Raw genomic sequence first — 27,573 nt, forward strand, 5'->3', positions numbered from 1 at the left:
CAGAACGCAGCAGCACGAGTGGTCTTCAATGAACCTAAACGAGCACATGTCACTCCGCTGCTAGTCCGTTTGCACTGGCTGCCAGTTGCTGCTCGCATCAAATTCAAAGCTCTGATGTTTGCCTACAAAGTGACTTCTGGCTTTGCTCCTTCTTATCTGCTCTCACTTCTGCAGATCTATGTGCCCTCCAGAAACTTGCGTTCTGTGAATGAACGTCGCCTCGTGGTTCCATCCCAAAGAGGGAAGAAATCACTTTCGCGAACGCTCACGCTCAATCTTCCCAGTTGGTGAAATGAACTCCCTAACTGCATCAGGACAGCAGAGTCACTCGCTACTTTCAAGAAACGACTAAAAACTCAACTATTTAGTCTCCACTTCACTTCCTAATCTGCAATTGCCTCTTTGAATATCACACTAACTGTACAAAAAAAAAAAAAAAAAAAAAATACTAATGCTAATACTTCCCTTCTTAGACTTTACAGACCTGAAACTTGCCTACAGCACTTATTCATTGTTGCTCTTAGTTGTGTAAGTTGCTTCCTTGTCCTCATTTGTAAGTCGCTTTGGATAAAAGCGTCTGCTAAATGACTAAATGTAAAATGTAAATGTTTTCCAGTGATGGGTTACGGCCGGAAGGGCATTCGCTGTGTAAAACATATGCCGGATAAGTTGGCGGTTCATTCCGCTGTGATGACCCCTGATGAATAAAGGGACTAAGCTGAATAGAAAATGAATGAATGACCAATTAAATATAAACCATTCTGCTTAAAATGTCATGAAACATGTGACTCACAAATCTGAGACACGTTTTAATTAGGAAAAAGAACAAAGTAAAAAAAAAAAGTTGAAAAAACACTGACACTTGGGCAGCGTTTGAGTCTGGCCTGTTCAACACTGTGCACAGAAAACACACCTATACAGGAAACTGGGCCTCACAATGTGGCTACCTCCCCCCCCACCACACACACACACACACACACACACACACACACACAAAATAACGGACTTTCCACTGATGATCGCTATCCACCCACACACACACACACACACACACACACACACACACACACACACACACACACACACACACACACACACACACACACACACACACACACACACACACACACAACACACACACACACACACACACACACCTCAGAAGATCCTTGCACTGTTTCACTAAACTGCTTTGGATTTCTTGAGAACACACTCATTTGTTTCAGACCGTTTTCTGTGCATCTTCACCTCAATCTCAAACACCAATTCAACACATTTAATCTTTTTTCTCAATGCAATGCTTTGACCAGAAAGAGTTTTATAAAAAGTTTTTTAGATATATATAATAGGGAAATGAATAAATGCCAATGCTCTCAAAGTAAACAGTTAAAACAGATTACCATAAAAAAATGCTACGCAGTTCCATTTTAGGGTCATTTTTGACCCGATTATCTTTGTAGCTCCTTTAGGTGTCAAGAATTCATTCATTCATTCATTTTCCTTCAGATTAGTCCCTTAAAAAATCAGGAGTCACCACAGCGGAATGAACCACCAATAGTTCCAGCATTTGTTTTTTACAGCGGATGCCCTTCTAACCGAAACCCAGTACTGGGAAACCCCACTCAACGCTCACATTCACACACTCATACACTACAGCCAATTTAGACACCGTTTACACTAATACAATTTTGTATGAAAACCAAATGGCAACCTCCCGCTCTCCCTCGTGATCAAATATGGAAGTAATTGAAACTGCGATTCAACAAAATTCCGCTAGTCCTGGCTCCATCATTTTTGTTGACCCTAATGTTAAAATGGCCAAATTTACAGCAGAAAAAAGGTGTTTACAACCTGGTACAAAGAATGATTTTGGTTAATACAGCTAATATCACCCTTCATGACAACTGTGAGGGGGGGAATTTTTTAGAACTCATCCGTTTCTTTTATATTAGGTTATACTAAGTTTGCATAGCTTAGGGCGTGGCCACTTGAGTGACAGCTATGTCTCGCTGGTCACCATCACTTCACCTCAGCTGATTCCGGCTGATTAGCCGCTGAGCTCGGCATATTCATCGTATTTTTGTTTTGTCTTATGTGGCTTTACACAGTCAGTTGCCTTTTGGAATTATTTCCTACAATTATTAGATGGCATGGCATGCTGTGTGCACTTTATTGTGCTCACAAACCATTCACGTGGCCTTCATTTCCCAGGTGAGTGAAATTATATACTTACACCCTTAAATCCCTATTTTATTTAGGATCATTTATCATTTATAATGTTCTTTAGAGCTGTAGTGCACTCCAGAATCTGACAGATTGATTAGCTGTAGGCTCTAGAACAGTCATCGGAAGCGTTGTCATACAGTGTCATTTTACTGATGTGGTTTCCAACAAAGCACATGTGGTCAGAACACAAACAAATCACGTAAGCCTGTCCAAGTAAAATGCTAGCATGCGTCTGTAGCTCCACTCGCGCTCCGCCTCTTTGCCCTTGTTTAGTATTGTTGGAATAAGAGGTCTATTAGTCCATGCGTGTTCAATACAAACTCAGTAGGCGGAGATCAATTTAAAAACTATTAGTAATTTATTAAGTATAAATGAATAATTCGATTAGGGCCCTGGGTCGCACAAATGTGTCCTATTGGTTATACCAGTGGTTCTCAAAGTGGGGGTCGGGACCCCCTGGGGGGTCGCGGGACAATGACAAGGGGTCGCTTGGTGATATCCAAAACTCAAATAAATTTTATTAAACTATCAGAATTACCATATTTTATTCATAACCGACAGAATATAGTTAATAGTTGCATTAAAGAAACAACAACATAAAAATAACAATCAGCCATCAGCCTTTAATTTTAAAAGCAAAATGTAATTAAATCCATAAATGACTTTAAAAAACATTATATGGCTTTTTGTGACTGTTGCATTTTTGTGTTGTCAATAAGCTCATGTTTATATTTGCCTATAGTTGTGTCTGCAACGTTTACATATTTACACCACCTTGAAAAATGGGGTTCGCGAGCCACTGATGTGATTATTTTTGGGGTCGCGGGCTGAAAAGTTTGGGAATCCCTGGGTTATACAATGCAATCCAAGAGAAACCACCAGGCGCTCTGTGAGTGTTTTCTTAGGACTAAAAACCCAGTTTATATACACAGTATATACAGTCTGCACCATCTCTAGTTCCTCTATTTTGCACAGAAGAGCTGGACCAGTTAAATGCACATGCTTAGAGACCTCCATAGGCTCCCATGTGTTTCCATAAATGGTTACACAGGAAATCAGAAGTGAGAGACGCGCGTTATACTTGTTGTTTCTGCTGCATATTTCTTGTCCAAGATAGCTCTTTCTGCAAAATGCCTTATTAGTATGCAAAATACATCTCCTCAAAGGCTAGTTTCGGTTAGCATTTAATTTGACAGAGCATACAAAATATAGTATAGAATACAAAAATACATATGGTTAAGAATGACTGTAAGGTAAATGATTTAACATCTCTTTAGGCTAAGCATACACAACATACTACTAGAGAAACAAGGATAACTCTCATGATAAATGAAAAAAAAAAAGAATAATATTTTTTACTGTATCCCCCTGTTACGTAGCGGATGCACCCCGCTACGCACATAAGGATGACCGCTATAAAAATAATGATTAAGGATGACCGCTATAAAAAGTGGTCACCCGGAGTCCCCGTTCCTGTTCCCCCAAGCACACACACACAGGCCAAGTTGTCAATAAGGGGTATCAGATTTATTAAACAAAAAGATCAAAATCAGAATCAGGGAACAAAAAGGCCAAAACAACAAACAAAACAAGGTACGCTACCTAATATTAAACCTCTTACCTATACCAAAAATAAAATTCCATAAATAAAGCATACAATTCTAACCTCCATAACTAACCACAAAACAGGAGAAAACTGGACAAAAGAAAAAGGGCCTTCCCGTTGATCATTCAGCATTAAGGTAAATATTAGCCACAGCTAACACATGATACCGTCCTAGTACCGTATTTAACAGAGTATCTCACCAGATGACTTTGAAACAGGGTTGGAGAAAGGCATTACACAATCAGCCACCGCTAATGCAGGTTACCGTCCTATTACCGTATTTAACAGAGTATCTCACCGGATTACTTTGAAAAAAAGGTTTCAGACAGATCACTGCCGCACAGAGAACTCGGTGCAATGATGCGCGAACAAAATGGCGACAGTTGGCCACGCCTACTTGTAGATTCTTTTGCAGAAACCTATGGGTGACGCCACGGATATTACGTCCATATCTTTTACAGTCTCTGATAAAAACGCATATTTAATATATTTAGCATATTTAGACTTTGATACAGAACTCAAGCCCCGCCCATTTGTTGTTAAAGGAAGGATCAGAAAAGACTATTGATGTGTGGGACTTTCTCAGAGCTCGACAGGAAATATACAGTGCACAGTTTATGGATCAGTTCCTTCCTCCATCTCACAAGTGTAAGTAACTTAAGTGCGATTAAAATGGCTGCCTCCTTGTTTTTTCTAGTTTGCAAATAATGTATTTAATTGTGTTTTGTTACTTGTAACCGCTCCACACGGCTTGTACTGTATCTGGTTAACTCTTTAAATTCTCATATCGCGTCTAAAACCATGTTGAAAACGTGACGCGTGCCGCTTTGATTGCTGACTTTAATGCGTTTGTAAGCTCTCGATCCTCTGCCGATTGTCGTTGTTATGGGCACCATCAGCTGTTCCTACACACGTGCAGCGGTCAAGTTTCAGAATAGTCCAGCTTTTGCCACTGTGTGGATTAAAACTGAATGCGTGTCATTGTTAAGAATAGAGTAAATGCTGGTGTTAAACTGCATTGCTTTAATGCACCCCTGCATTGGGCTCACACATACACTCTGACTACTTCAACAATGTTGATAAGCTGTGCTGGGCATTTCTCTCTCTCACACTGAACACAGTTGACCAATCGCAATAGACTGGGTCATCGGACCAATCAGTGCAGATTAGCATTGTGCTAAGGAGGGGTTTGGGAACAAATGAATCGTTGAATGAATCATATGGGAGTCGTAGAGATAATTAGATAAAATTAAATGCATATTATATTACAATAATAGTGTTTTTTGACCTTGCATGCATATCAGCCTGTTGTTGGAGACTCTTAAAACCAAAATATGACCTTTTACAATGCATATTAGGGGCTTAACTAAATGATAGCTTGGTCTGGCCCTCTTGCCTGAAAACACCAATCAGGATAGAGATGTCATTGTCTTAAGAAGAAAAATGAGAGATAAATCTGCTCTCTCACCTTCTCTTTCTTCCAGTGAGCGAGCAGCTCCTCTTTCTCTCTGCGGCTGATATGATACGGGTCTCCGGCCTGAAAGGTCTCTCTCTGTACGGGTCGCCTCCTCAGACTGATGTCCCAGCCCTGCCGGCCTCTGTGACGGGCACCGTCACTCTATAAGACAACACGGGTCATTTTACTTAGCTTAACAGAATAAAAAATTATAGTACAAGCAAAGAATTAAGTTCAGTGCAGTGACTATAAAGTTCCTCAATTAGGAAACAAGAAATAAATGTAAAATATAGACAATAGTGTTATTAAAGGGGACCTGCTATGCAAAAATCACCTTTATAAAGGGTTTAAACTAAGTGGCGCCGGAGTGGACAAAAGTCAAGCGAACACAGAGAGACCAAGTACGCGCGGGAGAGACCGAATGTGCACGCGAGAGAGACAGAGAGACTATTACAGTTACTATTTTTAATTACTATTATTAATACTACATTTACTAATTTGTTTCCATGGGTTCTATTTACCGTAAAAATTACATGTTTTATTGATACAATACATTTGTAAAGTGATAATTTCCACTTTGTTTAAGATAATTTGAGCAGTTTTACTGACTTTAAAATGCTGTTTATTACTACTTTGTTCTTATTAAAATAAATACGTAAAACATGTAAATTGAAACATTTTTTGGAAGTAGAGTTTAATGTAATAATTCAGCCTGATCTCATGACAAATTGTAAGTATTTTACGTTTTGTCAGTTTAATGGTTAATTCGTACGAGTTTAGTTGTATGAAAATGTATGATTTTAAAAAGGAGGCGTGGCACCCAACACTGCCCCTAAACTTGTTAAGCCTGTAATATCTCTTTACAAACAAACTTTAAAAGTAATGGATTAGAAACCAATAAGATGGCACCATTGTCAAATTCTTAAAAAATATAATTTGTTAAGTTTTGATAGTTTTTTAAAGTTTTCGTTTTTAAAAAACATGTTTAAGTGTATACATGGTCTTGCTTCTAAAGTAGTTTGTGAGTTAATAAATAAATTCAGTAGTGATGGGGCGAAGACTAGAGGGGCGGTAAGTGGGAATTGTAGAATCCGCAGATGCAGAACCGCTATGGGTCAGTCATCCTTTTCAGTAAAAGGTTCACATCTATGGAATGCCATGCCTGTTCATTTTAAGTTACAATCAGAACTCCCAGTTTTTTCTGTAAAGCTGAAAGAATGGTTGAAATCTTTACAGCAATGTGAACATTAAGCATTACTCTTTCAGGTTGGTCCCATTTACATTTCTCTTTATCCATATGGACTTGCATCTTATGGTTATGGCTCTGTAAATATTGTACATGTTTGCTGTATTGTGTTTTATTCTTGCCGGTTTTCTTTATTATTATTTTTTTTCTTTTTTATAATGTAAAGCCTAACCAGGGACGAGGGCTGCAAATTAGCTTTATGCTATATGCCCTATGTACACAACATCGGTTATCTTTGTATAACAATGTCAAATGTATTGTCCCTGTAAAATAAACAAGCAAATAAAAAATAAATAAATAAACCCAACTGTCATTGGGTGATGAGCAAATCGTACAAAATAATACAAATTCGATCGTACAAATTTATACGAATTAGCCACTAAATCAAAAAGTTGCGTATATAGTCTTTGAATAAACACTTATAAAGAAAATTTAATAAATCAGTTTGTTTTTATAACAGGCCTAATGTTGTATTTTTGCTCTTTAAGACACCCATGTTGTATTGTCCTACATTAAATTGTTAATATATTGTGTTTTGAAACTACATAATATTAGTGCATTGCACAAAAGACTTTTTTTTTTATTAACATATTCAAATGTTGTATTTCAATGCAGAACATAAGCAGTGCATTGCTTAAGTAGCTTCTTCTACATTCAAGCACATTCATATGTTATGTTTTGAACTGCATAACAATTAGGGAGGCAACAATCATAGATTTTCGATTATATAGTCTGTAGAATAATCATGGTTTCACGGTTATCACGTCTAATGTAAATGTAAGCTTTATATTAGGTAAATATTTCAATGAATTGTTGTTATCTGCGTTCATACATACATACATAATCATTTTAATAGTTTGTAATAATTCATTTAACATATCTTTTGTTTACATTGCACTGAAAGCCACGCACAAATCTCACTGCTACAGCATGAGATGTTTTCTACTTGGTGCGTCTGGAAGGCGTATATTGGCATATATTCTATTATTGGAAATAAAGAACTTGCGCACGGAAAAGATGCGATATGTGAATGGCTCGCCGCTATAGTTAATCCAGTGTGCGTGTGTATTAGCCTTGGTGTAGCTATAAGCTCGGAACTTTAAACTTGTGCAAAGACAGCATTACGTTGTTTAGTTGCAGCAGCGAGAGAGAGACCGAATGTGCACGCGAGAGAAACAGAGAGACTATTAGAGTTACTATTATTAATTACTATTATTAATACTACGTTTACTAATTTTTTTTACTAATTTACCGTAAAAAATGACACGTTTTATTAATACAATTGTAATATTTGTGCACTTTATTTAAGATAATTTGAGCAGTTTTACTGACTTTAAAATGCTGTTTATTACTCCGGTGTGTCCTTGTTCTGTTTAAAACAAATACTGAAAGTGATCATGTAAATTAAAAAAAATGGTAAAAAAATTGATTAAAATCTTGAAAAAATGCATTTAAAGATGTTTAAACGAATTTATTATTACGAATTTCTCGTACGGTTTCTCCTAGGTTTTTTTTTCCTTCACTTTCGCCTATTGGTAAAGTTTTTTTTCCTCGCCACTGTTACCACTGGCTTGCATAGTTCGAGACTTGTAGAGCTGCGCAATAATGGATTACTCTTCAGTGTTTGGACTCCCAGCAGTGAATATTAAAACACATTGTACTGAACTGAGCTAATCTAAACAGAACTGAACCTAAACTCTGAAAACTGAACTACACTGCTTCAATTCACTATAATCTTCTTTGTGAAGCTGCTTTGACACAATCTACATTGTAAAAGTGCTATACAAATGAAGATGAGTTGAATCGAATTAGATTGTACGAATTAATCCAAATTAGCCACTAAATAAAAAAGTTGAAAATTGCTGTGAGATTACGTCAAATAATTCATTAGGCCTGTAATAAAAACAAACTGATATATTATCTTTTCTTTATATGGGTTTAATCAAAAACTATGGAATACCATAAAGTGAATTTGGTTTTATTCAAAGTAAAAAAAAAATGTAAAAAAAAAGTGTTTTTTTAATCATCCATTTATTAAACAATGGCAATAAAAAAGGAAATTTAGTGAAGTCTCTGATGTGGTGAAAACTCCAATCATCTTTTATTGCAGCACTTTTGCAGTAGGCTATTGCAGTGCAGCAAAATAATGAAACTTAATATTAGATGTCCCCTAAACATGTTAGAAAATTAAAACTTGAATGAAAGTTGGCTCTGTATGTTAAATCTCTCTCTCTCAATTCAAAATTGTATTATCAAAATATTTGTAATAACATTAAATAGAAAATATGAACACTAATCAAAGTTTTAGTACTAGTAATTAATAATAGTATAAATAGTCTCTCAGCCTCTCTCACTTGCATTCGGTCTCTCTTGCGCACATTCGGTCTCTCTCAAGCGTGTAGATTCGGTCTCTCAGCATTCGCTAGACTTTTGTCCACTCTGGCGCCTCATATTAAACACGGTTGTGTGGCAGCAGCATGTGAATACAACCAGCTTCTAATGATAAAAATGTATTACGTTTTATTTTCTATAATCATACTTGATAAAACAGTCTGCAGAAACAATATGAGCCCATTAATGACAAACTCTCACTCATTAGCGTAGGACGTTAGTCTTGTTTTTGAATCGGCCACTATGCCGACACATACGCATTTGTTGCTCCGCCCTCTTTTAAAAAGAGCCCATCTCATTTGAATTTAAAAAGGCAGTCACCAAAGTGGCACAATCAGGATCAAAGCCTAAAAGGGGCAGTCTCAAAGAGTTATAAAACATTATCTGTGTGGTATTTTGAGCTAAAACTTCACACACACACTTTAGGGACATCAGAGACTTGATTTACATTTTGTATAAAGGGGCATAACAGGTCCACTTTAAGTCGAGGTTAATAGCAGTGTCAATATTCATCACCATATAGTTTCAGAGCAGTCAAATCAGTAGTGATTCTGCAGATGTGTGATTTGATTGTGTGCGGGCTGACAATACTGAATATGTCGGTGACTTTAAGCAGCATATTTATTTATTGTTATTACTTTACATTACAGGAACAAATCTCCTTATTATATTTAGCAAAATATCAGTAAAAGACCTATAAATGTGTCTTATGATATAAATATAAGTAAAACCTTGAATAGACTTTGTGAAGTCTAACATTTTTAATTATGCCACGGTGTCACCCATGTATCAGGACACATTTCTGGAAAGATGTCTTAGCAATGGTAGTATAGTTTCCTTTATTTACAAGGTTTTAGAGCAGGTGAAAAGTTCATCTATGGAAAACATTAAATCTTCCTGGGAAGAAGAACTTGCAGTAGAAATTCTAAGTGAAATTTGGAGTATTGAACTGGTTCACAGATGTTCCATTAACGCAAGACATGGGGCACTATCATACACCCGGCACAGTAAGGTGCTACACGTGTTTACCACAATTTGTTGCTATTTTCAAACCAGCGCAACCCTAATTTTCCTGTTGTCCGTCACATAGTTTAAATAGCAAATCTATTTGCGCCGCTTTGTAGACTCGTGGGTGTTTCGGTCTAGAATAGAGGTGTGTTAAGGCGCATTGCTGGCACGTTGCTATTTTGAGAAACTAAAATAGACTGTGCAACTGACCAGCTCTAAGCAGGTCTAAAGTCCAGTGCAGAGCGTGTCAGTTGTGCGACTCACTTACACATTGCTAAATACACGCAGGATGTACAGAATTATGCAAATATCTTTACAAATGAAAAAGAATTAAAGGAATAAAATATTACAAAAATTTGTACTTTCTTCATAAGTATAAAAACCACTGCCTTAATGCCTTCTTCATGTCGGGGGGCTTTTTCAGTTTATTTACGGCAACTTGCTTTTGTATAATGTTATTATTATTAGTATTATTTATTATATGGATATTTATATTTGTTTAAAAAAAACAAGTTTAGATTTGTCCACCTGTTGGGTTTTGGACCATATGGGCCATAAGAATAGGACGCGTGTTTGGTTATAACTCAGCTTTTTGACCACACTTTATTATTATTGTTTATTTATTTGTTTGCTGGAAATTATAAATAGTTTTGAAACAATTCTTTGTGCTTAACAAACTAAATAAATATGTAGGCTAATAGATGTCTGTGTGTACAACACTGTTTCCTTATCCACAAAAGAGATAAAGAGAAAGTAAAGAGGCCAAATAGCAAATGCACCACAGCTTGATGCAACCGTTTAGTCTCCACTACACTTCCTAATCTGCAATTGCCTCTCTGAATATCACACTAACTGTCCCCAAAAAAAAAAAAAAAAACTAATACTACTAATACTTCCCTTCTTAGACTTTACAGACCTGAAACTTGCCTATAGCACTTATTCATTGTTGCTCTTATTTGTGCAAAGTGCTTCCTTGTCCTCATTTGTAAGTCGCTTTGGATAAAAGCGTCTGCTAAATGACTAAATGTAAATGTAAACTGACTCATAAAGGGAATGGAGGATAAGACTCTGATTGATTTAATGCATGTTATGCTCAAAACACACCCATAACTCATAAAGAGAATAAGCACAACCGTGTTAGACCATGCGCCGTGGCGCAGAGCATATTTTTCCATCCGTAAAGTAGCAAAAGTGAATTTGGACCCTTCATGTCTTTGCACCATGTGCTTTAGACTTTACGCCTAAATTGTTCAAATAGAGCCCAGAGTCTTATTCAGATTAAAGTGCTTTATAGACTTCACTATTCCAATTGTAAATTGAATAAAATATTTTCAGAGTGTGACAAATGTCAGTTTTTAGATTCCAATCGGTCTCATTCCTGTTATGTGTCCCAAATTACAGAATTTCTGGATCAAAATAAGTTTTCTAGATATATTAGACATTCTGATTAAACCATCCTATATTATAATTCTATTTCTAAAAATTTGAGACTTACATAGGTTCAACAACAGTTTGTTTCATATGGGTTGATCTCTGCCAAAAACAATCATCCTTTTGTTTTGGAAGAACAAACAAGTTCCAACTCTTAAATTACGGCTGACAGAGTTAACATTACATCTGGGAAAAATCAGGTATCCCTAATAGACAAGATTTAATTTTTTTACTTGGTCCCCTTTTATTAAGTTTAAAGCAAGTTTTATGTTTGTATTTTAAAAAAAGTGTATTTACAAGGGAATGTCTTCTAAAATGTCTAACAATAAAAACATTAAAACCAAAAAAGACCTTGAATAAAAGAAGCCCATACGCCTCTAAAGCCACTCATTTCTGTTCATTCAGATTAACACAAACTAAGTTTTTATATTACACTAGAAGGATGAACTAACTGAGCTGTCCTTTGCTTTTTATCTCAGAGCACAGATCAAACAGATTCTAATTCTGCTTTGCAAATTGAATGCAAGTGTGACGAGTCTACCACCGTTTATCACACCTCCTAAAGCGCTGTCTAGACAGAATCTACACCCACAGATTTCCATTTTATTTTAAGCTCATCCTTTAATCTTTTTATTTATTAATGAAAAAAAATACATAGAGTATATATTTACACACATACAGAGAGAAAGTGAGTGTCGATTAGGCATGAGACGATAACCATTTTCAAGTTATACCGCAGTTTGGAAAAGTCAAGGTTTTAAAGCCGCCAAAATATTCTGTATTACCGTTCCTAAGGTATGTAACATATCTCTAGCAGAAAAGATATGCAAAGATGCGGTTTTAAATAAAAAAAGGTGTTGTTTTTACCCAGAAATTTAAAAAGAATATATTTTAGAGAAGTAATCACAATATTGTGAAACTGAGATATTTTTATCCAAGGTTGTTTCACACAGTGATATCGGTTAATATCCGGAAAATTTCCAGAGCGACTTTACTTGTAAATTTAAAAAAAGCCTTGTTCACACAGGCAAGGACGTTCAATTTTTCCAGAAAATACCATTCACACATCCAAACACCGGTAAAATCCAAAAAAACATCCTTAACCAGAAATTACCTGCGCTAGTATTTGTAAACATATTAGGGGTCAGGCTTTGTTTTGTTGTTGATGGTTTCACTTTTATTTAAAGCTTTAGCATTCATGTAGCTGCTTTTGTCTCAGAGACATCCAAAGGCAGAAGTGTGAACCACAGCTGAATGTTTACACACTTGACTACATTACAAATTGTATGTCAGTGCTGTAAATATACATTACGCTTATGGGGGGTCCTCATAAACCATATATACAAGTATTTGTGTGTGTTTGTCCGTACCAATTTTGGTGGTTTAGGAGGAAAACTGTACAAATTTGTATCATGAAATGGTTATTACCTAGATATTACAGTGTTAAGGTGGTTTATGAGGACGTGCACGAAGTCCTCGTAATTTACAACGTGTAATTTTATTCCAAATTAAATTGTCAGGGATGTAAATGTGCCAGAAAGTTTAACCTGGTGTTAAAAAAATCAATCTCCTGCATCTGACGCTAGTGCTGTGTCTTTAATATAATGTAATTACCCCAGGGGTCGCAATCTAATAGAACTAGTAACTATAAGCTACAATAGTAACTAAATACAGTAGTATATAGTAACTATAAACGACTGTTTTTTTTAGTAGGTTATGGATAAAATACGGTAATTCTTATGGTTTAATAAAAATAAATAGATTTCTGAAAATCACCAGGCGACCCCCCTTCATTGTCCCGCGACCCCTCGGCGGTCCCGACCCTAACTAATCGTCTCCTCCACCTGCACAAACGTGCGCTTGAGCGAATGAACGAATCACTCCCTGAAAGGACTCATCGTTCTCTAATCACATAAAAGATTCCTTAAAAAATTGAACAAATCGTTTAATAACGACCCATCACTGAGTCTTCTATTTTTACCCCCCTATACTCATAAAATAATTCCACATAAATGCCCAGATCAAATTTTTTTTACATAATTCTGCACAGAAATAGAAAACAAAAAGCTCACATGACTTCAATATATCTGCTTTAACCTCGTCGTAATCAGTGCTCTTCTCAATGCTTTGCGCGGAATGAGCTTCATGAGCCTTGCACACAGCAACACTTTGTAAAAAGCAGATCCCACACCCCTCTGTGCGGCTTAGATGTGGTCGCAGCACATTCAAAATGTGAAACAGTTGTCATCATCTTTCTAAGAAAAACAGGGACAACTGATCTCAAATGGACAAACATCACTGCTAAACTCTGATTCAGCAGAAGCCATTTTCAACAATGGTTCAAGTTAACAGTGAATTAAGTATGGACTTTTGTAGATATTTCTTTGCGTTTAGTTCATTCTCTGCTAGCTCAAACCATTTGAAAAAAAAACAAGCAGATAGTTTATTAATGAACTGACTGTATTTATGTGTAATAATGGATTACACATATAATTACTATAGTATATACGTAACTAGCTACTTCTTCACATGTATCCTCCCTCTTCCCACAACCTCTTGTTAACAGATAGCAAAACATTTAACATTTGTGACTTTCATTTATTTATTTATTTTATTTTTTTTTTGCGTTTGAACACTCAAGAAATCTTGGCATGCAATCGGGTCTGAATTAAACTGTAACTTTGGAAACTCACGGGTGTCCTTAAGTACAATCAGCGCAGAAAGGAACAAGTGTGCAATCAGTGTAATTTGAAACAAGTGTAGTACACTGTCAAACCTAAAAACTCAAACCACTTGAGGAAACTGATTGCAACAAACCATATAAGTTCAAAAACTAATCCTTATGAGTACTTAATCCATTTGAGTAAACAAAGCAATTTGAGCACAGTAAAACCCAATAAATGAAGAGAACTTGATCCAACTTAGTACTGTAAAACCCAATAATGTTCAGAGGGCAGGTGCGATCGAGTGATGATTGACAGCTATCTGAGCCAGTAACAGCATAAAGACTGCCATAATATAGCAGCCGACCAATAAGATCAAAATTCATGCAGCTATTGGCTCGTTTCTCTGTCAGTCAAACTTCTAGGATGTAGGAAGTAGCTGCTGACCGGGCAGTGACTGAGACATGCAGACGGCCAAAACACTCGGCTTTGTTTAGATTTTAGTAACTATAATTTAGACTTTTTATTCAGTGTGTGGTCTCATTTTATCTGTAACACTGTAAGCTATGACATACACTTGCCTTTTACTGCAAAAACGGCGTTTTCACGAGTGAGTACCATGGTAAAACGGTGTAAACAATAGGTCTCCGGCAGAAACGGTGACATAAACAAATGAATAACCATCCATAATTCAACACTATTGTGTCGGTGGACTAAATGTGCTTTATGGGATGTTTTTCTGTCAAAATAAACCGTGATGAACAGCAATGAATGCGTGTGTATTCTTATTACATGATATGTACGCCCTATCTAATAAGCTTTTTCTGCAAAAATTACACAAATTTACCAAATACATTCTTTAGAAGCTTTCCATTGAAAAACAACTAGCTGCAATGGGTGCTTAGGGGATGTAGCTTTTAACTGATGTAGAGTTTTTTCAAGATTACTCATGTCCTTTTTGGTGTAATCTATTCATAAACATTAACATGTGGAAAAACAGCGCCTTAAGGGGTTAAGGCAACTCAAACCGTTTGAGGAAACCGATTGCTACAAACCATTTGATTTAAAAAATGAATCTATATGAGTACTTAATCCAATTAAGTTGAAGTAACGAGGTATTTAATTAACTCATGACCTTCAACACTGAGTTCAAAACTCTTCAAATGAGCAGAACGGACTTTCAGTCATTTTTTAGTTAATTACACTCATTTCATTTGATAATGTTGACTGTTGGGTGTAGGAAAATGTACTTTTCAAAAAGTATTACTTTTTACAATTTGAAAAAGCTGTATTTTAAGTATTAATTTTACAATTTTACACTGTATTGAGTATTTCTGCTCACCTCTCCTCTGCTGGTGTCGCTGCTGGTGTCGTCTTCTTCGATGTCTGAAAGAGAAACACTGATCATTTAGGCCGTACTCACACTAGGTACAGTTGCCTCGAACCGGGCCAAAGCACGCTTGTCCCCCCTCCCGTCTCCCCCGACGGCCCGCACTCACACCATATCGGGCCTCGGCACGCTTACGTCATCGCTGCTGCTCTATTCAGTGAGAAGCGCTCTCTATGGCAATGCTTTTTAGCATTTAAATCTTTGTTCTGACTCCATAAATTTATTTAGAGATATCTCTAATTATATTTTGACTAGTCATAATTATAATTCCACTACTCAGAATGACAATTAGAGAAATCTGCAATTACAATTGTTCTAGTACGAAATCATAGTGGAGATTTCTGCAAATATATTATGACTAGTCGTATTCCTCCATTGACTTCCATTGAAAAATATTTGCAGATATCTCTAAATGAGTTTTGATTAGTCACAATTGTTATTAGAGATATCTCCAAATGAATTTTGACTAGTAACAATAGTAATTAGAGATATCTCTGATATCTGAGTTTTTACTAGTCATACCACATTTGGAGATATCTTTAATTCATCATATTTAGAGATATTTACAAATATATTTGAAGATATCTCTAATTAATTTACTAATAGTCGAATTACAGTTGTAGATATCTTGAATTGGATTTTTGACTAGTCAAAATTCATTTGGAGATATCTCTAATTACAATTGTGACTAATCAAAACTCATTTAGAGATATCTGCAAATATTTTTCAATGGAAGTCAATGGAGGAATATGACTAGTCAGTCATAATATATTTGCAGATATCTCCAATCTGACTAGTCGAATTGTAATTATGACTTGTCAAAATATAATTAGAGATATCTCTAAATATATTTATGGATAGTCAGAACAAGGTTTAAATGCTAAAACGGCTTGATATACGCTCTCACCCAGCAGCACAGTGGAGATTTCTCTAATTAAATTGTTTCAGTCGTTTGTTATGCAGTGACATGCAGTCAAATATTTCACCAAACTGTCCTTAGGGATGCGGTGACACGCAGTCAGATATTCCACCGGACAGATCCGCCACTTTTGGCGCGCATAAACAATCATAAAGCTCTCGTGCTGCAGGAATGAGGAGGTCTGCTGAAGGCACGCAGCTGTCGTGCAGTGAGGGGTTTGTGTCTTTAATAAACTACGGCAGTTTGCGATCACTGAACAGTAAGAATGATTAATAAATCCATATGAAACAGCCCCTTAAAAGTCACGTCTCGCTTTCAGTTGCAGGCTTTGGCTCATTTTGTGCTCACACACAAGCGTATTGCGCCAAAGCCCAAGTAAACCGCGCTCAGGCACACCTCTTCCAACCGGGCCAGGGCCAGCCAAGTGAACCGTGCTTGAGCCCGATACATAACACTGTGTATGGAAAGCATTGTCAAAGCACTGTGATGCACAGAGATATCGAATTGAACCGAATCGATGGCATGATAATCGTAACCGAACCAAACCGTGAGACCAGTATAGGTTCACACCTCTAATGCAAACCATACTTTTTTTTTTTCATAAAGTAACTGACTTTTTATAGCAGATAACTCACATTCACGCACATTTAAAGCAGCATCATATTGAGAAATGTAATTCATTGTTACTATTATTGTCATTTTCTTCATCATTAATATTCTAGAATTATTAGACATTCATTTTGGAATATGAGTCAGAGTTTTATTTATTGGATAGTTTGTTTCACATTTCTTGTTTGTAAAGGCTAAATATAAGCTAATAGGCTAATATATAATATATATATAAAAAAGTGAACATAATTTTTTGTACTGTTTTTATTTGAAGTTATAAAAAGTTATAAGAGCCTGCATGTTGTTATAGACTTAGCAAATTCAGATTGCAGACATTTGTGGGTACAGACATCCATTGTGTGCAGTCTTGCCAGTTTTTTCCTGGCTTTTTAATATTGTCCATACCAATATCGGAATTATATCGTATCGATAGGGCTGGGCGATTTTTAAAATTTTTTAGATTAATTCGAATTTACGTTTTGACGATGATTTAATTCATATTAAATCGCAATTTTAAAAAAAATATGTGATACATTATAATTACACCAATGCGCTTTGGTTCACTCTCTGTGTGAAGCAGTTCGCACACCAGAATCGCCGCTCTGTGAAGCGCCGCAGCACCATGGATTTTAGAATTCTAAACAGGTTTCTATACACACACCGGCGCCGCCCAACCGCCGTGTCGCAGCACTTCTGGTGTGCGACCGACTTGACTGTCTGTTAAAGCGTCAAGTCATGTAGGATTTTGCTTGTTGCATTAGTCTGAGTCACGTCTGGATTGTCAAGACATATTTCCTCATCAAGTCGATAAACTCGATCTCAACATGTATGAAGGACGTAAAAACCTGCCATGTGAAAAACCGCGACGATCTTAGTTTAAACCGCGCCGATCTTTTAGTTTGAACCCAGTACCCGCCCCCATGACGTCATTTAGCGGACCTAGTTGAAAATCAGACATATCAGGCAGCATAATACAGAGAGTGGAGCAAAGCGCATAAAATGATCGGTATTTAAAAGATGGAAAAAGAAAAATAGATTAAATATATTATTTTATATTAGACACACATCTGGTGCTTTTATTTGCTCCTGCTATACGTCCACAACTTCACACATTGAGTTAAATTAGGCTTTACAGTTTCCATGTTCAGTCCTTTACTTTCACTGTATCTTTTTAAGAAAAAGGCAGCAGCATTACAACCTGTCATTCAAACAGAAGACAAAGTCAAAGCCGAGCTGATAGCCAATCTTTCCTAGGCTCAGCAAAACTTGCAAAAAATACCTCTGTATTCCTGCAACTGCAATATTTACACAAATATTTCTTATTCAAATCTTCAGCAACGCTATTTAACTCATGAATTTGTTTTAAATTTATTTACACCTTGTTGACCAATTTATGTATGACATGGCCATTAAAAATACAATGTTCCTTAACCAGATGGTTTAAGTTACTTATAAAGAGAATGTTACTTCAGTCATGTTGTTGTTATGTTTTAAGTTGACTAGTTACACAATAAAAAATGAAAATAAAAAAATCGAAATCGTGAATCGGTCAAACTTTATAAAAAATCTAGATTTTTTTTTTGTCAAATCGCCCAGCCCTACGTATCGACTGCAATTAGGAAATATATCGTGATATACATTTTTGCCATATCGTCCAGCCCTAGTAAGACATTGTACTGGTGAGATGTTTTTTCTCACCTGGTATCTTGTTTTAAATCACATTAAGAAGATGGACCCCTCAGCCATTTTAGAGGAGTAGAACCTTTCCATGTTTTTATTATTTTTTATTTATTTTTTTATTTATTTATTTCCCTTTTAAATATGAGAGTAAAATATATTTTATATTATTATTTATTTGTATTTTATCGTAATGTCATTTATATATTTTGACAGAACCTAAATGTATATGTGCGTAACAGATTTAGTTTGTTTGTTGTGTAAAAAATGAAAAATTGAAAGCTATTTGTACTATTTGTTAAACTTACCTCGCTCCGTGCGCTCGAGTTTCCGTCGTCCTCTTTTCTTCCGTGGTGTGGAAGGTGCAGAGTCTTCACCAGGAGGGGTGTCTGCACCGTTCTGATGAGAGGATTCAGGAGAAGAGTCGTTGCGCTGCAGGCTTTTCTTTGCAACCCTACTGTCGGCTTCACCGTTACACTCTGACTGCTTAACACAGCCCGAGCTCTTAGTCACAACCTCACAGCTATTCACCTATCAGAAAAAAAAGAGACAATAGAGCGCGAATCACTCAAATGACTCAAATGACAAAACAAGATAACAGTAAGAATGAAACTAAATCGATTGAAGATGCGATAAGGGGACTTTCCCTAAATATACAGTTGAAGTCAGAATGATTAGCCCGCCTGAATTATTTGCCCGTCAGTTAAGTTTTTTCCCCAATTTCTGTTTAACAGAGAGAAGATTTGTTCATCATATTTACTGTATGACTAGATATTTATCAAGACACTTCTATACAGCTTAAAGAGACATTTAAAGGCTTAACTAGGTTAATTAGGGTAACTAGGCAGGTTAGGGTAATTAGTCAAGTTATTGTATAATGATGGTTTGTTCTGTAGACTGTCGGAAAAAAGAAATAGCTTAAAGGGGCTAATAATTTTGTCCCTAAAATGGTTTTAAAAATTTAAAAACTGCTTTTATTCTAGCCGAAATAAATCAAATAAGACTTTCTCCAGGAGAAAAAATTTTATCAGACATGCTGTGAAAATCTCCTTGCTCTGTTAAACATCATTTGATCCACTCAAATATCGGAGGTCTTCTGGAAGATTCCCAGTTTTAAAATGCACTAAGTATAAAGTTATGTTCTCAATTCAACTCAATTCAAATTCAATACAAATTCAAATTAAACTCAAATTTAATTAAATTAATTAAATTAAAATTAATTCAAATTAATTTTAATAAATTAAAATTAATTCAATTCAATACAGTTTAATGAATAATTAAATTATGAATAATTAAATTCAATTAAATTCAAATCAATTCAATTCAGTTCAATAGTTGCTTTAGTGGTAGTGGTCTTCTGGCAGATTTCCAGTTTTAAAATGCACTGTGTATAAAAGTTATGGTCTCAATCCAACTTAATTCAATTTAAATCAATTCAATACAAATTAAAATGAAGCTCAAATTCAATTCAAAATCAACTCAAATTCAAATTCAATCCAATTTAATTCACCTTAATTCAATTAGATTAAATTCAAATTCAATACAAATTAAAATTCTACTCAAATTCAAATTTTATTCAAATTTAATTTAATTTAATTTCAATAATTGCTTTAGTGGAAGTGGTCTTCTGGCAGATTTCTAGTTTTAAAATGCACTGTATATAAAAGTTATGGTCTCAATTCAACTTAATTCAAATCAATTCAAATTCAATAATTGCTTTAGTGGTATGACACACAGTGGTATATCACAGCCATGTCGAAGCTAAGCAGGGCTGAGCCTGGTTAGTACCTGGATGGGAGACCACTAGGGAACACCAGGTTGCTGTTGGAAGTGGTGTTAGTGAGGCCAGCAGGGGGGGCTCAACCTGTGGTCTATGTGAGTCCTAATGCCCCAGTAAAAGTGAAGAGGACACTACACTGTCAGTGGGCGCCGTCTTTCGGATGAGACGTTAAACCGAGGTCCTGACTCTCTGTGGTTATTAAAAATCCCATGGCACTTCTCGTGAAAGAGCAGGGGTGTAACCCCGGTGTCCTGGCCAAAGTCCCTCAATCGGCCCTAATGATCATGGCCTCCCAATCATCCCCATTCACCGAATTGGCTCTATAACTGTCTCTCCACTCCACCAATAGCTGGTGTGTGGTGAGCTCACTGGCGCCGTTGTCCTGTGGCTGCCGTCGCATCATCCAAGTGGATGCTACACACTGGTGGTGGTGTGGAGAGACCCCTCTCATGATTGTGAAGCGCTTTGGGTGTATGACCATACACAATAAATGCACTATATAAATACACATTACATTACAAATGCTACAAATGTATTGCCAAAGCGTTTATAAAGTTTACATTAAAAATAAAAGAACATACATACATACATACATACATAGATACATACATAGATACAAACATATACATACATACACACACACACACACACACACATACATATATACATATACACACACACACACACACACACACACACACACATACATACATACATACATACATACATACATACATACATACATACATATATACATACATACATACATACATACATACATACATATATACATACATATATACATACATACATACATACATACATACAACATACAATGTATGTTTTTGTTTTATATATATATATATATATATATATATATATATATATATATATATATATATACATATATATATATATATATATATATATATATATATATATATATATATATATATATATATAAAAGTAAACACAGTAAATAGTAGTAGTAATAATAATAATAATATTACCAGAATAAATGTACTATTAACAATCAACATTTATGGATAAAACAGTAATAATACATAATAATAATCCGTATATTTACAATATTCAATAACAGTAATCTAGCACTTAGTCTGTAATTGGTCAGTGTTGTACTTAATTTACTGTCCTTAACTGCACCTTAGATATGTTGCTCTCCTATAATCTCTATTTAGTTCTAAAGAACATTTAAGTTCACTTTGTTTTCCTGCTGCTTCATTCCAGTAAATGGTAAACTGATTATGGAGCTATACATATCGCATATGAAAGTGCATGGAAAACGCAATGCATATTGCTTCCTTTATCAATTTCAAAACATTTCTGAGCTTGCAGTTCTGTGGCGTCTGTCTTTGCTAGGCCACATCAGCTGGGCTTGCACACCGGACACGGAAAGCACTGTAATATGAATCCATTCACTTTTATTTCGATTGTCCATGTTTACTAGAATAAAACTCCAACAAGCTTGTGCATTCTGCGGTCAATGTTTAAAATAGTTAAACTTTTGTGCGGTATGGATTAAAAATGAATGTATGCCATTGTTATTACTTGGGGTTATGGTTAAAGGTGCTGTATGTAAGTGTTTGACTCCTCTAAAGCAAAACAATACCATAATATGTTTGTGGATATTTAGTAAATGTGCTAAGTGAACATATTTTTTTACCTGAAAAACAATGCTGAAGTCAGATATTCTTCTTTAAAAATGTGGGTTTTGTGTCGAAACATCTGTTTTTTGTTCTTTTAACCTGCCTACTGCCAATTTAGCCAATTATATTTCAGCACCCCAGGTTGCCTTTGTGGACAACAGCGTGCTAATTTATTTAGTTTAGGCTCTCAGAGTCCACGACCAAAAATGCGACCACCAGTGGACAGCAGCAGCCTCAGAAATGAGACGCAGATTCAGAGTTCCACATGAGGTTATTAATTAGCAAATAATATAAATAATACAAGTGTAAACATCAGGTGAGCAGGTTACATTGTAACACTGTGTCTGTTCAAAAGGCTTCTGGAACATTCTGCTGCTGACTAATACGCAATTGCATCGTCACTTTAATGGGCGGGACTTGGAGAAGGAAGAGAAGCAGGTGTGCAGAGGAGACAAAGAACCAATCTAAAATCGCTACAAAGGGAAAGTTATCAGCTTATCTACTCACGTTTACATGCAAAGTAACACCACTGCTGATGTATGTAGTTGTGCGTGCACAGAAAGTAAGTGTATTTGGTTTGATTGATGTAAATGTTTGCGGGTGAAATGCGCAATATCGCTATAACGTAATAGCAACTAATGGCCGATTTTGCAGTTGTAACTGATAATAGTTGATAATTAAGCTTGTTTTCATATGCATTATATTTAATGCACATAATGTTAACACTTTACATGTACAAACGTAATCGTTTTGTTGAGTTATCACTTATACTTGTTGATTTATTATCTCATTGGAAAATGTGCCTCAGTCACTTTTAGTGGCCCTCTTGTGGACAGTCACAGAAATCCTGCTGTTATTATTTCCATTCATATAATGTGCAGTTACTGCAATTTGTATTCATATTTTATAATTATAAGTATTAATATTTGCTGTTCTGTTTGTTATTTGTTGTTATTTTTACAATTACTTATGTGAGATTATTTTTGTATTGTTTCAGAAAACCACAACTTATCGTCAGTAAATGTTTGAATGAGACATGGAGTCTGAGTGAATTTCTTTGAATAGATGACAGTACACAGCTCTGACCGACTGTCTGCAGGGATTCAGATACACCTGAATCAGTGTTAAATTAAAACCTCAGTTAAGCCTGATTTATACTTCTGCGTCAGGTGACCGGCGTAACCCACGGCGCAGGCAACGCGCGTGGCTGTGCATTTATACTTCTGCGCGCTGTCTCTGTCGGTCTGCATTAACACTTCCGAAACGCTAGTTGGCAGTGAGGTGTAAATGTTCCTCTGTGTCGAGTTTCTTCGCTACTTTTTTGCATTTCCTGAACACTTCCTGGATGTACAAGTGGCTCAAACTCGCTCATTTTGAGGCAGGAACCGGCGGACGTGCAACAACTTTAACTATGAGGTAAACACAAAACAAAACTTTCCATCCGGAGCTCCTTCACGGGATTCCATACTTGTAAACAATCGCTCGCGCGGCTCTCGGTCCCGCCCAGACTCGTCAGCCCTACCAAGCCCACCAATCACAGAGCTTATGCTACGCGTCGTTGCGACGTGTAGTTACATTTTTTGAGAGGTGCACGTCAGTGACGGCGATGGCCACAGCGAAGGGCTAAGCATCAGCGCCGTAGCATACGCCGGTGTTTGACGCAGAAGTATAAATCAGCCTTTACAGTGTCCTAACAACACGCAATGTGACGAGATTTTCAGGGATAAGCAATTTGGCTGTTTGCACCAGACGAAACACGACAGAAACATTTAAACACAGCTATTCAGAAGCACAGAGTATACGTGCACTCACTGCACTCCAACAAAATGGTAAGATTTAGAATCAATTTAATACATATTAAACCTCTTTAACATTACTAATTGTACACGCTGGATCACTAATATTTGTTTGCACTGGATCACAGTTCTGAGTTCAATTTCAAACTATTTATTTTATTTTCAAGATCTGAGGGGAACTATCTGCTCGTAAAAGTCACATAAAATGGCATTCAAACTCACATTATTAGCATTTAACACTGAATAAAGTACACCTCGGTACCTAAGGTGGTCATTGTCATAGTTTTTCTGTTGTTCAGCATGTGAGAAATAGAAGCAGTTTGTAAAATAGAAATTCCAGGTGTTGGTCATTACAAAAACTCCTTTTAACAGATATTTTAAACCGATATTTGAGCAAACATTCCTTCTATCATGTCATTGCTTAAATAATTAATTAGGACACAGTGTAGGCTCGATAGTCAGACAGGTTCCTGTTGGTGTTATCAATCTGGCAACCTGCGCATGCGTGGAGTCAGAAGAGGGGCCGAGTGGAAAAAGTGTGTTGAACCAGGAGTGCAATACCAAGTTCAACCACTGGGAGTCAATGTTACACAATGGACCTTTAAGGATAGAGCAATACGCTGGTGTTTAATCTTGAAATTGTTTTTAAACTTTATATTCTTTTAAATTGTTTAATCAGTTGAATTTTGGCGGTCTGCTGGGACGTCCTGCAGCGTGACGCTGTCTGCTAACTTTATGATGAGCTGTAAAAGTCTCGTTGGTTCAGTGTGACGAGGGCTGGTGTGAGATTTACTGCAGTCTGTGAGTTAATAGATGCCAAACACACTTGCATACACATTAATCAGCTCAGTCACACACACACACACACACACTAGTGCTTTAATTAGTGTGATAAGCAACACTCTCTAGATGGCTGCTGATGGCTTTAATCAACAGGTGGGAACTCTATAAACCTCAAAGGCCTACAGGTGTTTCACACCAGGCCGCACACACACACACACACGCACACACGCACACACGCACGCAAGCACACACACACACACACACACACACACACACACACACACACACACACACACACACACACACACACACACACACACACACACACACTTTCTTCACATTTAAAGGGTCACGAAACATATGTGTCCCCACGTTGCTAGAAACACTATTAGGACACATATATTTCACTAAAAAGTGAAAATAGGTAGTTTTCGCTTTATTTCGAGCAAATTCATTCTTCTGGTTTGAAAAGAAAATTTGAAGCTGCGTCACGGCGATCCTTGTGTAAGTTCCAGCGTGGAGAATGGCTGTCTGTACCGGCGAGCACAACATGACGTCTTTGAGCTTTAAACATTAATTCATGAGAAAGACTTGGTTCAAACCAATCAGTGCATTCTATTATGAATGAGAAGCAACTTCATTAATATGCATGATAGCGTCGAAGACTGTATTTACCTGTTACAGTGTTCAAAGACGCCATGTTGCCAACTGTAATTAAAACAAGTGGAAGAAGAATTGTTCAGAGACCTGGGTCGTCAGTGTTGTGTTTATAAATGTGCTTCAACAAAGGTTTCGTTTTCATTTCCCCATGATGAGCACTGATCGTGTGTGGACATCACGGTTATTATAGTTGACGAAAACGAACAAAAAAAACGAAAACTAAATTGTAAAATAATTGTCGTCAACTGAAATAAAAATATAAACGAGAGTTTTAAAAACTAGAACTAAGTGAAACTGTATTGTGTACATACAAAACTAACTGAAACTAAATACAATTATAGCAAAAACCTCCTTTGTTTTCGTCTTCGTAAATGTATTTAATACATAATCTTACTGTAAGACTTTAGAAGTAAATCTAATTTGCGCTGTAGGTGTTTGACCCGTACGGCACCTCAGAGTCTGTAGTCCTGCTGCCATTGGCCAGATTGAGCCGGTTCTACTCCAGTCAGTCCTCGCTGTTGCTTATGGCGGCAAATCAATGCCAATATTAATTGAGCGCAGAGGTGATGTTTGCGTGCGAGGAGAAGTGAACCGTGAGCAGATTACAGGTCTACACGCGAGAAAACTACAGCTCGCGAGCGCACAGGGGATCTTCATGCGCGCGCTCAATTAATCCAGCGCGAGAAAACAAGTCCCGCGCGCGCACATCATCATCATCTGTGCGCACGATGTACGCTCTCGCGAGCGATGTCATGCCTACAGCGCGCGCGCGATCAGTTCTCTCCGCTCGCTCGCTGGTTTTTCTCTCTGCTCGCACGTTATGAGGATTGAATCTTGAGAAACAGTCAAATAATGATAATTAATCTTCTAAAATAATGACTTGCATTCTTGTAACATGACTTTCTGAACCCATTTGATTTGTCCCGTGCAGCACTTCTGGTTTGTTGTATTTTACTTCATTATTAACCACAACAGCAGTGCTCATTATTACACTTGGGGTTGATCTTTCTAGGAAATATTATCTTCAGAAGAGTTTATTTGGTTTTTAGATCTTTCCATACAATGCATACTATATGTACAGTGCACCTTTGTATATTATTATAATTATTTATAATTATATATATATAATTATATATATCTACATTTTTTGTAATATAGATCAGTGAAAAATTTTTTTTATATATATATATATATATATATATATATATATATATATATATATATATATATATATATATATATATATATTTATATATATAATTTTTTTTCAATCTCATTTTTAGTTAATGATTGAATAACCTGCATATAAAGACTTCAAAAATGATTAGCCCAATCAAACATAAAGAATACAGTGACAGACATTCAGATGGGTGTTTATCGCCACCTATTGAGCAACAATTTAATTTCTACAATCTTCGTTCGGCTTTACTCACTATCCATTACATTATTCCAATTCAGAGGCATAAAAATACCACTTTTTTATACAACATGCCCACATCTTAAAAGGCCACATATGCAGTTGAAGTCAGAATTATTATCCCAATTATTTCTTGTTTTATTTTGGCTAGAATAAAAGCAGTTTTTAATTTTTTTAAAACCCATTTTAAGGTCCATATTATTAGCCTCTTTAACCTATTTATTTTTTTCGAAAGTTTACAGAACAAATCATCGTTATACAATAACTTGCCTAATTACCCTAACCTGCCTAGTTAACCTAGTTAAGCCTTTAAATGTCACTGTAAGCTGTATTGACCTTATTCTTAAATGCGGAAGTGCGCCTGTTTTCGCGATTGTCTTAGAACTTCCTTGTCATTTCTCCCATAGGCGACTGAATCGGAATAATAAACGGCAGAAAATGGCCAAACTACTTGCTCAACAAACAAATGTTTGCATGACTACACAGACCAAGTAGCATAATATAATAAGAAAATATTAAATTGCAACATCAAGCAGCGTAACGAGCAGTTGTTAACGTCAAAAAATTAATGGAAGTGAATGTGACCGGAAATCTCGAGACAAAAAGATTCAAATGGCAGCGCCCGCTCGACAGCTGAGAATAAGGTGAATAGAAGTGTCTTGAAGAATATCTAGTCAAATATTATTTACTGTCATCATGGCAAAGATAAAATAAATCAGTTATTAGAAAGGAGTTATTAAAACTATTATGTTTAGAAATGTGTTGAAAAAATCTTCTCTCCATTAAATAAAAATTAGGATAAAAATAAACAGGGGGCTAATAATTCAGGCGGGCTAATAATTCTGACT

The 27,573-nt window shown here is 36.2% G+C and overlaps 1 protein-coding gene across 7 annotated transcripts in view; it reads right to left on the minus strand.

Moving 5' to 3' along the window:
- The window catches only part of dnmt3aa (DNA (cytosine-5-)-methyltransferase 3 alpha a), a 133,848-nt gene that overhangs the window by 65,986 nt on the left and 40,289 nt on the right, over positions 1–27,573 (minus strand). For all 7 annotated transcript variants that reach the window (XM_087296806.1, XM_087296804.1, XM_087296802.1 and 4 more), the window contains 3 exons: positions 18,931–19,153; positions 15,370–15,413; positions 5,301–5,450 (listed from right to left, as the gene is read on the minus strand). In XM_087296806.1, coding sequence (XP_087152932.1) covers positions 5,301–5,450; positions 15,370–15,413; positions 18,931–19,153 — 417 coding nt within the window. The remainder of the gene's footprint in view (positions 1–5,300; positions 5,451–15,369; positions 15,414–18,930; positions 19,154–27,573) is intronic.

This window comes from Danio rerio, chromosome 20 (genome assembly GCF_052040795.2).
Source record: "Danio rerio strain M-AB ecotype USA chromosome 20, GRCz13ab, whole genome shotgun sequence".
NCBI lineage: Eukaryota > Metazoa > Chordata > Actinopteri > Cypriniformes > Danionidae > Danio > Danio rerio.